This window comes from Spermophilus citellus (assembly GCF_964194105.1).
Source record: "Spermophilus citellus genome assembly, chromosome: 5".
Taxonomy (NCBI): domain Eukaryota; kingdom Metazoa; phylum Chordata; class Mammalia; order Rodentia; family Sciuridae; genus Spermophilus; species Spermophilus citellus.
In genome coordinates this window covers 21353456-21371178 of record NC_138186.1, presented here as the reverse complement: position 1 = coordinate 21371178, position 17723 = coordinate 21353456, and the positions used below count along the sequence as shown (strand labels likewise).

The following is a 17723-nucleotide window of genomic DNA, read 5'->3' as shown; positions in this document are numbered from 1 at the left end:
AAAGTTTGTACTTCTAAAGGGTTGCCAACCCAAACAACCTGCATGCACAATACCTTTCCCAGAGACGCGTAGGCAATGATACTTCTGTTAATTCTTGTAACAGTCGCCATGAAGGTTTCTACTTACGTAGTGCATACAAGGTGAGAATTATTCCAGCCAGGCAAAATCCTTCGAAGAACCTGAGTGTGCTGAACATTGTCACATTCACTGACAGTGCTACAGTCAGTCCAAAGATCAGAATGAAGATGATGGAGAACAGCAGCACAGGCCGCCGGCCGACCCTGTGTGGGGAGAGGGGGAAAGGAGTCACTGTTAAACGGGATGGCGACCCTCCTGAAACCCAGGGCCCAGCAGGTGCTCAGTATATGTTGAATGAGTACTGGACTAAAAGTCTTCATGCTGTCTAGACCCACTTTACTAGATTGTGGACTCCTAGGGACAGAAAGGCCTTCTGGGGACATTTAGCTCAATCCCCTTATCCTGGGCGAAGGGATCACAGATCAAATAGCTACTGGGAAAGAGGATTGAGACATGAACCCAATTCCTGTTGCCGAGTCTATTTCTGAGTATAAACAGGGATGATTCAAAGCAGGAGGAACAAAATCAATAATAACTCCCCAAACATAAACCTGGACACACCCAGCATGAAACGTCTTGAGAAATCTCTGACCTTTGGAACTGGCCAGAAAATCAACATGGGTACGGAGTAAAGGCTTTAGTTATCTTCTCCAGGTTGTTAACTAAGCCAGGTGCCCAATCCTATACACAGCCTGCAGAGCCCGGGCCAGGGCAACTGCCAATCTGTTTCAGCGACATGACAAGAAGGTAAGTTTCAAGAGATCACACACTAAGTCAAGACGGCTTGAACTTAAATAACCAGTGTGGTCCTGACAGTGAGCTCCCCCATCAGCCCCCTGGAAGGGCAGCAGTTACAGTAAATGTATGGATCACGGGGGCCGGCCAGTGCAGGATTGGTGATGTGGGGGCGATGAGCTTTGGGGTGGGGATGAGAGGGAGGATGGAGGTGCCCCTTGGGATGTGGAACTCACTAGTTCTCCATGTCCCCAAGATAACCTTCCACCTTCATTAATTCAATCAGAAATGAACCGCAGCACTAAGTTCACCAAATGAGTTAATATGTAACACGACCGGCTTGGATCAGAAGGAGAGCTCACCGATGAAGAAGGGGGAAAACAAATTCAGGTCCAGTACCCTAAACACCACGTAGCTTAGCTGAACAACTATCCTGGGCATATTTATGTCAAGGCATCTATGTACAAATAAAATGCCTGAAAAAGGTAAATACAGAGGAACAGAGGTGGAGAGGTGGCTGCCCGGCAGTGGGGACGAGAATGGAAAGTGGATGTTTATGAGCACGTTTCCACCATCCTTGGAAGGGAAGTGGAACTGCGTTAAACTCAGAGCATAACTCTGCAAATATGCAAAAACTCATTTATTTGTACTCTTTCCATGGGTATTTAAATTCTCTCTCAATAAAGCTCTTGAAAAAAATAAAAAGAAGACACTCAGTAAGGAATGCCCTAAGAAGGAGATAGATATAATCTTAAGAAAATATGGGGGCAGAAACAACAGGGAAGCATGTCCTTCATGCTTTCTAAGGTTCTAACCATCTCCATCCATCACTTGGGGTTTTGTTAAATGAGGCCAAGGCTATCAGCTCAATGTTGTTGTACATCAGAGGTCTAGAGATATTAGACCTTACTTCCCTTGACCAGTGGGGTCGTCATGACTGGGAAAGACCTTACCAGATGATTTTATTCATTTTCCATTCATGAACAAAAATAAATTTAAGATATGGCTTGTTTTCCTAAAATGAAGAAAAACAAACAAAAATCTAAAACCCGGTTTTTATTTCTCTTTACCTATCTCATCTGTAAAATGGGGCTAAGCATCCTTTTGCAGTTATTGAGATGGTCGGTGAAGGGAGATGATGGACATGACCAGAATGCCTGAACTACCAAGAAGCTAGTTCAATGTTTCTGCCCTCATTCTTCCTGCAGGCTATGTCCCTGACACTCGCCAAACATGGCTTGACTGGTTCTGACATGTTTTAGAAAAGATGATTGATTTTATTTTTTTAATCTTCAGAAACCATTCTAAGTACCTCCTAAAGGATTGGTAAAATCAGTAAGTGAAACTTATCATTAGGGACCATGGAGCATATAACATCTTTGAAATTAGAGCACCCTGGTTATGAATCAAGGCTCACACCACTTTTGAACTATCTGACCTTAGAAAAGGCCAAGCGTGCCCGCTGAGCTTCTGTTCCCTTTTGCAAGAAGCAGTAAAATACCTACCTAACAGGGTTGCTGAGGGGTGTGGAAACACTCAAGAGACGTAGCAAGTGTTCAATACATGCCAGTTACAAGCCTTGGAGTTCTAATATGAGCTGGCTCCCTAGGGCAGAATCCCTTGGAGATGACTGGTAAAATCATATTCCTCAGTCTGTAACGCAGAGGACTTTTTCACTTAGGATCTGTGGTTGGCAGAAAAAATGGCCTTGAACAATGTCTATGTCCTGCTGGGCACAGTGTGTAATCCCAGAGGCTTGGAAGGCCAAGACAGGAGGATATGAGTTCAAAGCCAGCCTCAGCAAAAGAGAGTTGCTAAGCAACTCAGTGAGACCCTATTGAGTGCCCCTGAGTTCAATCCCTGGTACCTGCCCCCTCACCCCCCAAAAAGATGTCCGCATCCTAATCCTCAGAACTACTATTCAGGGCAAAAGGGATTCTGGATGTGATTAAGGTTAAGGAGGACCTTGAGGTGTGGTGGGTTTGACCTATTACAAGACCATCTTCCCCGGCTACAGGGAACCTGAGAGAAGGCAGCATGAGGTCTTGACTTGCCATCTCTGGCTCTGAAAAAATGGACAGAATCTACAGAATGTGTCTGGTTCCTAGAGAGCCAAAAACAGTGGGAACATGTCTGTTTCTGAGCTTCTAGGGAAGAGCACTGCTTTGCACACCCTTGTTGGACTTGTGACCTACAGAACTGTAAGATGATTGCTTTGTGCTGTCAAAGCCACCAAGAATGTAGTAATTTGTAACAGTAGTCGTAGGAAACCATATGGGGTCTCCATAGGAAATAGACATGGAAGTAATGGGAGGAGATTGTAAAGGGATTATTTATAAATGAGCAAGCAAACTGGGAGAGAAACTAGGAGGGATAATGCTCAACCTTGTAGCTCTTAGCAGGAGGGAGCTTGGGGACAGACAGCCATTGGTGGCAGAGAGGCGCTGTTCGGAGGGCCCCTGACAGGAGGCAGCAGTCCTTCCAGCCCTGCAGAGACCAATGCCTGACCTCAAGCTCCTCTCCACTGAGGCTCTGCAGCTTGTATTCCCCACTGGCCAACAGGAGTCCAAGGGCAAAGGGTGCAGCCCATGAACTATAATTACACATGCAGGACAGCCTGTAACAGAGCAATCAAGGGCAGGGAGGTGGCCCAACCCCTGGCCTGCATCTCTCCTGCATCTGCACTAACACACCACCTAACCATTCCTATCACACACCCCAGACAAAACCCAGGTCTAAAGCATGACTTTTTAAAGAAAGCAGTGTACATTTAAATTTCCTGTATGTTGACTGAATCTTAGAAAGCTTGCCTCTGACTTGATCCACTTCCCCCTGCAGCCATGAAACTGGCGCCCCAGCTGTGAGGTCTGGAGTTCCCTTAACAGGGTTTATTTCCCTTTAAGCAAGGCTCAAGCAGGAGTAAAATGCCAAAAAAAAAAAAAAAAAAAAAAGTGTGCATGGGTGTTGTTGGAAAACACCAAACTTCCAAAGTGAAAGAGAGGCTCATTCAGAATGTTCAAAACACCCCCCAAAGCAGTTGCTTCTGAATCCCCAGAGCATGCCTGCTTGTCTACCCAACCTCGACCTGGGAAAATGACTGTAGAGAAGTGACTACAACATCAGACTTCTAGCTACTCACAGAGGAAGACCCAAGCACCTTGGTCTTTTGTCCCTACATCTGGTGTGTGACCAGGGAGGCCATTTGGCAAGATGTGCAAGAATACGATGTCACAAAAACAGCCTTGAAGCATCTTAGACCTTTGGAGACTAATTCATTTAATAAAAGCCCATATTTACTTTCCTATTAAATATTTCATTGAATAAGGACACTAAAACCTGCATCAAGTCTGCATTTTTTTCAGAAAGAAGGTGACATGGATTCTACTGATATATATTTCTAATTTATTTCGATGCAGATTTTTGAAAAACAGGATCTTTTAGACTAGTATAGTTCATACTAAAAACCTATGCATTTGGTTAAAAACAAACAAACAAAAAAACCCTATTGCCTATCCTCAAAAGCAAAACAAAACAAACAACAAAAACCCCAAAGGGGCCCCCAGCATACATCCCCTGAGGTCGCTGATGACTTTTCTATTACTGTCCACAGGGTAGGTGTCCATATGAAGCATTTACAAGTGATGATTTAGCAGATTCTGGGCACACAGGAAATCACATTATATGTTCGCACAAGGAACTCACAAATAGACACTAGCTTTAGGAAGGAAATTTCCACAGCTTTAAAGTGGCCTCTGAATCCTCTGCTGCTGTCTGCTCTGGGCTCCTTGCTTTTGTCTGAGCCAGCTTTCTCAGTTAACCAGGGTAGAAAGGGCATCACAAAGACATACACAGTTTGTTCCATATTATTCTTGGCCCTTATTATGTCATCATGCCCAAGATGTGCTGACTCATCAAAAACAAAAAACAAAACAAAAACCAAAATTCCTTTAAAAAGAGTGGAAAGGGAGAGACTGCTCTGCAGCGCCTGTCCTTGAGCCTTACATTGCACAATTGTGTCTCTGTACCACAGAATACCCTTAATAAAAGTGCTGTGGCACACCGGTGGAGAGACACGGGCTCTGGGGTCAGGTGGCCTGGTGTCAAGTCCTGGCTCTCCAGATTAAAGTGGGGTGAACTTGGGGATTTACCTAAACTTCTATGCTTCGACTTTTCAATGATGAAAACAGGTAGTAATAGCTCTTACCCAACAGGGGTGTCGGAGGATGGGATTGTTACATGTCTGGGAATGTTTGGCGCTGTGCCCAGTACACAGTAATCAGTGTGAGATGCTAATGACATCATAGTCATTATCATCATTAATAACTCAGCTACCATCTTCCCCTCCTGATCTCTACCGGACAACTTCATCACCTCATCCTGAAACACACACTCTGCTCAAGGCAACCTCACTTCCTCACCCACCCAGATAAAGTGCTTTCACCCTGGCCTCTCTTCACGATTCCTCCCCTGTCTGCAGCGCCCACCCATCATCCAAATGCTACCATCTTCTAAGGCCTTCCTTCCGCATGAAGCCCACGGGGCATTTTGTAAAGGACTGTCTTTAAAGTATGTATGATGTTTTGAGGTGCTAACCAGAGCTGCCTTACCCGTTCAGTCCATGTGGATGAAGGTCTCTAGTCCCTCCCCTATTTGTTTATTCGGTTCTATTTTTTTTAAGACAGGGTTTCACCATGTTTATTCAGGGAATCCTGGAAATTCCTGGGCTCAAGTGATCCTCTGCCTAGCTTCCTAAGTAGCTGGGACTACAGATGCATACCACCGAGCCTGGATCCCCTCTATTTATTAAAGCACTGTGTGCATCTACCCCTCAGTGCAGCCCATAGAGTCCTACACCTGAGGCCTCAAGTTCCTCCTTACTAAACATCGAATGTCAGTAGTAGATGAGGCTGCAGGCTGGTTTTGCTATTTTCTAGCAGTTAGAGAAATTGCATGAATTTAAATTCTCACTTCCAAATGGTTCATTATGTGCTCTGACCAATCCTTTTAGTTTAGCATTCCCCAAGGTGGCAGCTTTGGCTCTGGCTCTGGTATCAACACCAGGATAGAAGAAAGACACAGTAACAATATGCTAACAATGACCATTTCTCTTTAGCCAGCAAAGGCGTGCTGTGGCTCCCAAAGGTTCGTGCGGAAGGCACGTTGGTACTCACCAGTCAGCAATGCATCCAGTTATTAGGTAGCCAAAGATTAATCCAACCAGTAAGGAGAACTTAGCGATATGGACCTTCCAGGCATTATCACACACAAGATCCCACTAGAGAGGGGCAAATAAAAAATAATCAGAGAGACACATATACAGACCTAGTTGTACTCAATCATAAGGGCAATACAATAACCCTGCAAGGACCATGGCTCTGGTGTCAGAGCCATGTCGCGTGAGTCATTAAAAGTCTCATTAATGTTTTTGAAAATTCAATGAAAAGTGCAATTTAACCATAAAACAAAATGTAGTGTTTTTATCTGGAATGGGTTATCAAACTCTGAAAGGAGTGATTCATGAAATTTTGAGAATATATATTCTTTCTGTTTCAATGGCCACAGGGAACGAAGGGAGAGGGACCAGCTAAGGAGATGGGGTGTCACTGATGACCAGTGCCCATGATGAGCAGCACCCCACCCCGGCAGAGCTACTACAGCCACCCAGGAGATGGGAAGACTTACCAATCCAGGGTACTATAATGACACAAGGAAATAAAGAGTGACTTTTGCATTTTTACCCCACAACCCTCCCCACACTGTAGCTTTAGAAATAAAGGCAGGAGTTAATGGTGAATGTTGAAATATGAACTTTAACTAAACATTCTTGTTTTTTCCTTCTAAATGTTCCTGGTGTTTTTCTTTATTGCTCTATAAAGGTAGCTGCGCTACTTGGAGAGAAAGCCAGTCAAAAAGTAAATATGATAGTTTATTTTGTACAATTTTTATTATTTAATTTGATAAATAAAAATGGTCCTCCAATTCCTCTCCTTTCCGTTTGTAGAATTTTCTTTTTTTTTTTTTTTTTTTTTTTTTTAAAGAGAGAGTGAGAGAGGGGAGAGAGAGAGAGAGAGAATTTTTTTTAATATTTATTTTTTAGTTCTCGGCGGACACAACATCTTTGTTGGTATGTGGTGCTGAGGATCGAACCCGGGCCGCATGCATGCCAGGCGAGCGCGCTACCGCTTGAGCCACATCCCCAGACCTAGAATTTTCTTTTAAAGAGAGAGTGAGAGAAGAGAGAGAGAGAGAGAGAGAGAATTTTAATATTTATTTATTTTTTAGTTCTCCGCGGACACAACATCTTTGTTGGTATGTGGTACTGAGGATCGAACCTGGGCCGCACGCATGCCAGGCGAGCGCGCTACCGCTTGAGCCACATCCCCAGCCCCTCCGTTTGTAGAATTAAGAGACAAACCAGTGTTTTTTCCTGCCACGTGACATGTGTTCAAGACTACTTCTGGGTCAGAGGGCAGACAGACAGGAACCCCCACCCCCTCACCCCGGCTAGCACTCTGGAAACTGCAATGCCCATCCCTGCTCTTCTGTGCTGATGCCCACCTTCAGTGGTATATAGATGTCCTGCTGCTAGGGCAAAAAAGTAGTTAAGCTTCCATTTTGGGGGGTCTCCACTCCAGGTAGGTGGAGGCCAAGCAGTGGGGGTGGTAAACTCAGCTGGGAACATGCAACACAGGGGTGGAATTTGTGAATGCCAGCGAGAGGTGTTCTGGAAACAGAGACATGAAGGGCGAGGAAAAGGGCTGTTCGAGGCCTTGGGTGGGGGCTGGAACTTAGCTCTGTCTTCTTAAGTGTCTCCCTCCCCCACCACCTTGAGACCCTGAGTGTAATGCAGAGGATCCTTGCAAACTCAGGTCCTGCACCTGTTTCCCAACTTCTGGAAAGTCTGGTGAGGGCCCTGGAGGATACTGCTGTGGGTCTCAGCTTCAGAGGGATTTGGGGAAAGCTCAGGTCAGCACCAGCAGTTGCAGAGGAAGGCACCTGGCTTAGAGAGCAGGAAGGCACTGCCTGTCACATGGGTCCCACTTCTGCCTGGACTCCTTGGGACATTGCTGGATGATGCCCCTGACACAGGCTCCAATCACCAGAGACCTGTTCATCCATCTGTTTTCAGGTGATCTGTATTGGGTGGGGGCGGGGGGGGGACTATATATATTGGGGGAAGAAAGGGAATAAAGGAATGTGGGAATGCAGGGCCAGACTGCAGGAGGGTCTAGCTGGCAATGCACAGTTGGGACAGTTGTTGTCAACGTTTGTTCATGTGTATGGGGACGACAGCGAGGCTGGTGGTGCAGAATCCCATTCAGAATTCAGATACAGCAGTGCTTTAGAGGGCCAACTTCCTTCTAGGAGGACTCCTGTGGTTCTCTAGATGTGCTCCAGAACCATAAGACCTAAAGCATGTGCTTCACCTGGCAACTAGCAAGAAATGCAGATTCTTGGGCTTCGTCTAAGATCCACTGAAGGACAACCTCTGGAGGTAGGCACCGCATTGTGGTCTAAGAGCCATGGTGATCCCAAGACACTCAGGCTGACCCTGTCCTGACCTTGAGAACCTCCAGGGGTTCTGTTCTGCCTTTTCCCTGCTATGATAAGACAACCCATGAACTTTGCCATCCCAGGCTTGGTTCTAAACAATCAACTCCCAAGAGCAGGGAGTGTCTTACACTGCGTAAAACACACACACGGTAGTTGGCTTTTCCTCTGGACTGCAAGAGCAGAAGTATAAAGCTCCAAGATGTCTAAAGTGGGCTTTTGGAGGCAAGCCTGGAAAAGCAACATTCACGGATATGCTGTTTCTAGGAGAAAATGCATTTTTAATAATAAAGACTTTTTTTTTGGCATGCAACCTACTTCTAACTTCAGGAAGAAAGGATTTGCCTTAAAATGGGATTTACAGCATTACCATGAACAGCGCGTGTGCATTCTGTTCCCTAGCTTAGTTTACACGTTCTGTGAGGAGAGACGCTTACACACCTGTAACGGTTCATCTCTCAGTCGCATTGTGCCTTGTGTGAACCTCAGCCTGGCACATTCTTGGCAGGAGAGGAGCAAGCCCTGACCCCAAGCTGCTGCCGATGAGGAATGCACCAGCTGCCGCCTCTATCATTCCCTCTGCTTTTAAACATTTCCCTGTCTCCACCAACACTTCCCATTGATGAGTTTATTTGAGGTTAAATGATGCAAAGGAGTACATTCTGCTTATACTAAATGGTTGGGAGGTGAGAGATTTCAATAAAAGCATTCAGGGGAATGGAGAAAATGGCCAATGCTGTTGCCCGTTCAGCCACCTGAACAATTACTACTCTGGGCCTTGGGCAGCCATAACCCAATTTAGTTGCTACCTAATAAGTTGTTCGGTGATCACCTCAATACGACCCCTATCAATTAACAATGCTGGAGTCCAAAAGTAAGACGCCACTGGAAGACTGGCTCATAAGGCCAGTAAGGAAAGCAAGACGGGGTAGAAGTACTGAGTGGCATCACCAATCTCAGCCTATGGGTACCCACTCCCCTTGGAGGGGGCCTGGGAGTCTAGTACAAGGCAGTCACCAGCCACCTGGGTGGTGCCTTAAACCCTCCACAATTAGATGCAGGAATGGGGAGCATTATCTGAATCAACAAGCTGAGGGACTGGGAGGTCCCAGCAGGTTTACCAAGATAAGGGTTACTCAGGCCTGGGGACCCGCCTAAAAACAACACCCTGGTAATCCTGGAGGCCCACTCTAGAGGCACATTCCATTGGGCTGGGTAGGGCCAGGCTGAAGGACTCCACTGAGCTACCTCCCTTGTTTAACTTCTACTTCTGGTAATGACAAACATGTACCAGGAAAGTAAAATATGTTCCAACAGAGTGCTATCTCTTAAAGAATTCTAAAGAATTTCAGAAGTATGAGGGAACTTTGAGATCACCTGGCTCTCAAATTTGTTTACATTGCCACAGATAAGATGTGACAATTGGTCGTTCAGGAAGCCAAGCCTATGTGAATTTTTAACATTAAAAAAAAAAAAAATCTGATGAGAATAATGCTTTAAAAAGTTCAAGACCAGAGCTCATTTTTTTAAAAAATCTCCAACATTACTCTGCTAACCTCTCTTTCTTTCTCCCCATTAAATCAACCAGCAATTTTAGCAGATTCTATCTTTCAAATACACCCTGAACATATCAACAACAGGCATTCATGCCTCACCTGAGAGTCTACCCTCCTTCAGGTGTGTAGCAAGGACTGCAGGTCTGAAAATAACACTACCAGACCTCCTTACAGTGAAGGTTTCAGGTAAGATTTAGGGTCTGCTGATCAGGTGCACACCCCAGAACAACTCTCAGTGTTTAGCCTACTTCTGATTTCTGGACTGCCTTTTTTTTTTTTTTTTATTGGTTGTTCAAAACATTACTGGACTGCCTTGAACTAGGAAGAATGTCAAGAGGGGTAAGTGGTACAGACCCGGCAGGGTTTGATGGTCTTGGAGCCAACAGTTCTAGCAGTGGCTAATAAGTGTGATTCTGGAGCCAGTGGTTGGGGGCGTGACTCCCAGATTTCCAGGTTCCTAACTGAGACTCCCCGGCAGGCTTGTTCTAGGGCACTGTGCTGGGAATGTTTCCAGAGCCCCAGCTTGCAGCTGCTCTAGCAACGCAGTGAGCACTGTTTCCCTGTATTAGGTCCCCGAGTTCCATCCCGAGCATCAAAAATAAAATAAAATAAAATAAAAACATAAATAAATAAATACATAGCTCCTGAAATACTCAAGAGTGGTTTCTGTTATTTGCAAACTGAACCCTGTTCCCTGTTTAAATTTCCTTAAGATGGTGTTGGCGGGGCAAGATGTGAGCCAGGTTTCTAGCCTCACGCTCCTGAACAATGCAAGAGTCTCCCTACATTAACTTCAGCCTTCGTCAAATCCATTTCCTCGAGAATAATGAAAGCAACCCTTTAATGAAGCATGTTAACACTTCATCTGCAGATTTAACAAGTGTGTGTCTGTGTTTCACACACTGCACGTTGGTTGCTACATACTTTGTTTAAAAAAAAAAAAAGAGGTAAAAAAATTCTAGTAGACTATTTTTGTACCTATGTATTTTAAGGATAGAACACAAGAAATAAAACCTTAAAATAATTGGAGGAAAATAGATTACTTATCTGACTTTGGAGATGGAAATTCTATGGATAAAAACTAAGGGGGAAAAAATAACCTAAAAATAGTGACTGGTAGATTTTATGATACTTTAACCGATACTACTTTATTATTAATTTTAACTTTTATTTAAAACTTCTAGCCATCAAAAATGCCATAAACCAAGTTATAAATACTTAAATTTGTAAACTATATCCATAGAACATTAACACCCTAAACATTTAATGAGTATTAATTTTTTTTTAGGTTTTCTCTCTCAAATATATTTTTTTCTCAATATAGACTAGTACTCCAACTAGAAACGGGTTAAACACCCAGACAATGGACAAAGTATAAGAAGCAGAAATGCTTCTAAAAACACCAGGAAATGTTAGATTCTGCTAATGAAAATCAAAGCATAATATTTTGGCTATCAAATTTTTTTTTTCAAAAAATATCCTCAAGATGCAGGAGACATAAGGAGGTGCCAACCGTAGAAGGAGGGTGAACAGGCACTGCTTTTCTGGAAGGCAATTTGGCAACAGGCAGCACATGTCTTTAAAAACAGGTATCCCAGCAATTCCTTTTCTTGGAAATTTTCCCCAAAGAACAGATCAGAGAGGCCCATGGAGGTCCTTGTGCAACAATGTTCACTGATTTTAACTCACATGAGCAAAACCTCAGACCTGAGTGAATGCCTGGTGACATTACACAGCCATTCAAAATCTGGCTCGTGAAAACCAGTGACTGAGAAAAACCCTGTGATACGGAACTATGAAAATGCCTCAGAATGAAAAGTGATGAATATGAGAGACGTTTGCAGGGGAAAGTTAGAGGACATCCCAAATATCAAAACTGAGAATGGTACTAAGGCTGAGTTTTATTTTCCATTTGATACGTTTCTAAATATTCTACAAGTAACCTGTGAACCCTAAAATAAGAGGAATATTCCCCCAAAGTGGTGGTGAGGGTAAGATGAATTATCATTAAGAACATAACCAACAAAGGCAAAATCTTTTCAAGAATATGTACTTTTACACACTCTAAAGTAGCAGGCCAAGAAGAAGCTTGTTTTGAAATGGCTTGGGTGTCAAATCTTTTATTTTTTTATTTATATTTTTGCACTGGGGATTGAATTCAGAGGCACTTGACGACTGAGCCACATCCCCAGCCTTATTTGTATTTTATTTAGAGACAGGGTCTTGCTGAGTTGCTTAGCACCTCACTTTTGCTGAGGCTGGCTTTGAACTTGTGATCCTCCTGCCTCAGCCTCCTAAGCCACTGGGTCAAAACATTTTTAAAATAGTACTACGTATATATCTCAGTGGTAAAGCACTTGCCTAGTATGTGCAAGGATGTAAGTTCCATCCTGAGCATCAAAAATAAAAATAAATAAATAAATAAATAGGGTCAGGCCAGTGGTGTGCACCTATAGGCCCAGCTACTCAGGAAGCTGAGGCAGGATTGAGTTTGAGACCAGCCTGGGCAACACAGCCCGATATTGTCCCAAAATAAATAAATTTCATATTTAAAAAAATTTTTTCTTTTAGTTGTCAATGGACCTTCATTTATTTATATGTGGTGCTGAGGATGGAACCCAGTGCCTCACACATGCTAGGCAAGCACTTTACCACTGAGCCACAACCCCAGCACCTCAAATTGTTTAAAAAGAAAAAAAAAAGAAAGTGATTTGGAATAAATCACATCTGAAGTTTATGCTAATGCTCATTAACTAAAGCAAAAAGTGTTTTTTTAGGGAACTGAATGAAAATTTTCCCCAAAGTTCCATCTTTTGAAGTGGAGATCCCCGCTTGAGCCTGTTTCATTAGCAAACCACCAGGGTTTTCCCAATCACTGAGCAAGCGCTCTGTTCTCACTCTGAGCACAGTCAGTCGAGATAAAAGGAAATATTTCAGTTCAATACTACAAAGAGGATAATACTGCTTAAAATTTCAAAGGCTGAAACGAAACAAAATTCTTGACTGGGTCACTAGAATTTAGAGAAATGTGAAGTTAGCGCTTTTCTTTTTCCCCCTAAAATAGCATTTCGGCAGCCTCTCATGAACCAGTGTTTCATACACCATGGGTTTGCTGTGCTCTGCAGTCCTTTCAACTAGAGACAAAAGAAATGGCAAGAACATACACACATGCGCGCACAAACACACATGCACACACGCACATAGTCCTGCCCTGGAGGATTAGTCACAGACGGACAAAGAAACAGCCTCCATCCAGAAGCTGAACTGATGAAGTCCGTTAGCTACTATTTAGGCAGCCTAAGCGAGCCTGTGTTTTTTTAGTATTTTGCATCTAGCAGTATACAGATTATTTTTTCTTAAAAGACTCCATCAAAATTCAAGATACACTGCATGATTTGAAAACCTCAAATTACTCTCTGCTTTTTGCCTCTCAGCTCATCCTCCAATTTTAGGAGGCTTGCTGTCAACGGTAGCCAACACAAGTGCCAATTAGGGTTGGCATACTTGCAAGCTTCCTTAAATGACATAATAAACATCTTTGCCAGGTACTTGGGGGGAATTTTTAAGTTTGGTTTCTCTGTTTCCCGTTAACTGTCACTCAAACTGCTCCTCAACTTTCATTCTTTTCTAACTTAGTGCCAAAATCATAACCCGGGCCCGTGGGAGGAAACTGTAGCAAAACTCAATGGCCAGCTTGTCCAGATTAGATGGGGCATATGCCTCGCCTATTAAACTGACGTGTGCCACAGCAGCGGAGCTGGGCAGAATTCTTAAACTTCATGTAGTGCCTTTTTGGGGACTTACATGGTAATTCTAAACCCTACGCCCCGGTCTATCTTTTCACATCTTTGTCTCCTATTGCCTGCCTCCTTTTTCAAAATGCGGCTTCCTGGTGTTGGAGAAGTGGGAACCTCGATGCTTCATGTACTGACACAGGCTTTCCCAATTCTCACTGAATCTGAACCCTTTTAAAAGGCTAGAGATGTAGAACTGCTTTCCAGGAGACTTTAAAAGAGAAACAAAAATAACCACCTGAACACACCCTCGGTTGAGTTGATGTGGGACTCTCTCTGGGAAAACAATACAGGGAATCACTTTTCCTTCGTCTTAAAGGAAACAAGGGTGTCCATGGTGGTAAGCTTTACTGGATGTTCTTGTTCATTTGGTATCAAGCCCTCTGTGGCATTTGAGGAAGCTGAACAGATCCCCATAAGGCTGCAGAGATTGTTAATAAGCAATGGCTTTTAATCGATCAAAACCTTGAAGAATCCTGGTTCCAGAATCTGCAATGGATGTTTTACTAATGGCCCTCGCCAACTACCTGTGAGAAAGGAAATTAAGAGGAAGCTCTGTAGGGAGGCCTAGGAGAGTGGGGGGTGGGGGGAGAAAGAGAGAACCCCAGGAGAAACCCATCCCACAGCCCGAGCATCAAGACAGAGCAACTATTGAGGCCCTCCGTGAAATCAGCACACGGGCTTCTAGGACGCTGGGACATAGGAAGTAACTTGAACACTGTTCTCCTGAGCAATTCAAACCCTATTTTGCTACGTTACCAGGGGATATCTAGTGTAACCCAGGGCTGGACAGAACTGGACTATCACATGAATACTGAAGACATACCAACCCACTCTGGAAAGGAGACAAGTGTGGGGACCTTCTGATAGTCCCATCAGGGGATTCTTGGAATGGGAAAAATTTAATGACCCAGATGATGGATCACGGAGAGAACCTGGAGGTCAAAGGAAAATCATCTTTGGCTCCCTGGCTTCCTCCTGCCACAGGCGATGGTTCTGACATTACATGGCCCTGTCAAGCTACCCCCCCCCCCACAACCTGCGTCATCTCACCTACTACTTGCACGCTGTGCCCCACAAACCTCTTTCATCTTCTCTCACTGCCATCTCTCCCACCAACCTTTGTCATGACCCAGTCATGCCAAAGCCCTCACCAGCTCCCAAAGGGCCTCTGGATCCCTTCTCCCAAATTGCTCTTCCACCCCCGACCCCCACAATACCCACAATCCTTCCCACCCTGACTTTTCTGGCTCAACACTTACTTCAAAAGATGACTCTCACTTCAACCAAAATTGCTGAGCGTTGTTCATCACCTGTCAGTCTAAGCATGGGAACCTTGCTGAACTGCTTGCATTTTTTTTTCTTTCAGTGAGTTTTTGTTATCTTTATAAGCACATGATGAAATGAAAAGAGTAAGGGGGTGCAATTACAAATATACATATTCCTATCAAGTTCAATTACTTAATTGAGTGCTCTCCCTGGGCTATTTAATTATTTAATTGTATTTCTTCAAATACAATTTAAATAATTAATATGTAATTATTACACACTATTTAATGATAAACACTTAGACAAAATATATTTTGATTGCCTGTTGACAGGTCCTTCTTCCACAAGTTCAGGGTTGGCAAACTGTACCCCACAGGTCAAATATGGCCCTGAGCCTGCTTTTGTAAATAAAGTTTTATTGACACACAGTTATTCTTGACATATTATCTACAGCTGCTTTGGTGCTACAATGGTAGACCTGAGCAGTTGCAGAAAAGACCCCATGGCCCACAAAGCCAAAAGTTAGTTACTATTTGGCCTTTTATAGGAAGTTTCCAATCTCTTGCACTATCTGTGAGTTTCTTGAAGAAAGAAAGCCTCCCTGTGTTGTTCCTCTGTATCTTGGACCCAAGCTAACACCTGGCACATGGGAGGTAGGAACAAGGATGTATGCTCATGCAGTAACTACTGTTCCTGGAAGTTGGAATACTCTTTATGTTTGCTTGTGTTCGCTGTGCCATGCTATTTATCTTCTTAATCCCCTTCATGATTATTTCTTCAAATACAATTTAAATAATTAATATATAATTATTACACAAAATTTATACCGGCAATATGGCTTTTAAATGTTTCCGCCCAACTTTTCACTTTGGATAATTTTCCCCTAGGGAAAGATATTTCTGGTTTTATCATTAAAGCCAATAGAAAATTGGGTATATGAGAAATTTATTTAAAACAATGAGAAATTCTCTTTTAATAGAACAGATCTATTATGTAGATTAAGCATTGTTCTATGAGAAGAAAGGAAACTGAGATTAGTTGGGAATTGATCAGGTGCTAGGCACACTGCAAGCCTCTAAGCTTTCAGTCATCTTGAAGTCATCTAGGCTTCACGCAGGGACATTATCACCACTGTGTCCATTTTATAGGGGAAGAAACTGAGGTGGAGAGAGGTGCAACAACTACTCCAAGATCAAATGGCTCTTAAAAAGATTATAAATCCAGATCTGATTAAAACATACATACTTTAGTAGGGCGTGGTGGTGCACACCTGTAATCCCAAGGACTCATGAGGCGAAGTCAGGAGTATCAAAAATTCAAAATCAGCCTCAGCAACTTGTTGAGGCCATAAGCAACTTAGTGAGACCCTGTCTCAAAATAAAAAATAAAAAGGGCTGGGGATGAGCTCAGTGCAAAGTGCCCTGGGTTAAATCCCCAGTTCCAAAAAAAAAAGTACTTTGCCACTCAATAAATTCAAAGAGATGCAAACAAAAAAAAAAAATATTTCTTTGATCTGTATTAAGTGGCTATAGGCTTTAGCATTTTTCTCGCCAAGTACACTTCATATACAAGGAAGTAAAGTACTGTGGTGAAAACAGGACAGGCTCTGGCATCATTTCATTGTTATGGTGACTAAACAAAAATAATTTGTGAAGTGTCTGTGAATAGCAGGCATTCAGTAAATGGCAGCTATTAAAAATAATAATATTGGACTGGGGACGTAGCTCAATAGGAGAGAGCTTGTCTAGCTTGTGCAAAGCCCTGTGTTCCATGCCCAGGGCCACAATATAACAACAACGATATCACAGTACAGGTTTGAGCATCCCGATTCCAATTATACAAAATGCCCCTGAATCCAAAACTTTGAGCAATGAAGCCACAGGTGGAAAATTCCACACCTGTCTTCATATGATGGAGCAGTCAAAATGCAGACCCACCAAAAACACTGTAAAATAACCTTCAGGCCATGCATACAAGGTATAGATGAGACATAAATGAATTTTGTGTATAGAAATTGGTTCCCATGCTCAGGTATCTCATTTTGTATATGCAACTATTCAAAAATCCAAGAACTCCAAATCTGAAATATGCTGTTCCCAAGCATTTCAGGGAAAGATTATCCAACCTGTATCTTATTTTTCATAGAATTTTTAGTGTCTGAGGGCTAGAAAAAGTCATGGTTAACCTGCTACTTTTAAAAATGAGAAAACAGAAGTCTAGAGGGATGAAATGACTTGCTTGAGATATAAAAACCTGTGCTCAAGCCAGGCACAAGCGGAGACCAGGTTTTGTCAGCTGTAGTTGCTCTACACCAGGCTGTCCTGAAAACACAGAGTGTCTGGGATACAGGACTCTCTCAGGAAACTTCATAAGTTAACTGCTGCCGAGCCCAGATAATGCCTGATCCAAGAGTCAGTTGATCAGTACCACCTCCCTGAGTTCAAAACCCTACAACATGAAGGCCTAAAATAATAATAACTCAGCATTTTAATTGAGAACAACTCTTAGGCTTCCTGCCAAGAAGTCACCTTTTTTTTTTTTTATAATATATGAGTCAGAGTACTTGAGAAGCTAAACCAGTTTTTCTCCTGTTTCGAACTGGTCTGACCATCTGAAAAGGACATGAGTGATACTAAGTCAAAGGGTCTATTCAAATAGGGTTGATTTTTTTTTTTCCTGGTCTAGCTCAGAAATCTGTGACTGTAGAAGATAGTCCACAGGAAACTTCAGAAATGAGGTG

The 17723-nt window shown here is 43.2% G+C and overlaps 1 protein-coding gene across 3 annotated transcripts in view; it reads right to left on the bottom strand.

The window, feature by feature from the left end:
- SLC22A23 (solute carrier family 22 member 23) overlaps positions 1–17723 on the bottom strand; it is a 187925-nt gene that overhangs the window by 141216 nt on the left and 28986 nt on the right. For all 3 annotated transcript variants that reach the window (XR_014021915.1, XM_081293786.1, XM_081293787.1), the window contains exons 2-3: positions 5985–6088; positions 127–281 (exon numbers count right to left, since the gene is read on the bottom strand). Coding sequence is in view for 2 of the 3 variants with exons in the window: in XM_081293786.1 (XP_081149912.1) it covers positions 127–281; positions 5985–6088 (259 nt within the window). In the remaining variant the exon portion in view is untranslated. The remainder of the gene's footprint in view (positions 1–126; positions 282–5984; positions 6089–17723) is intronic.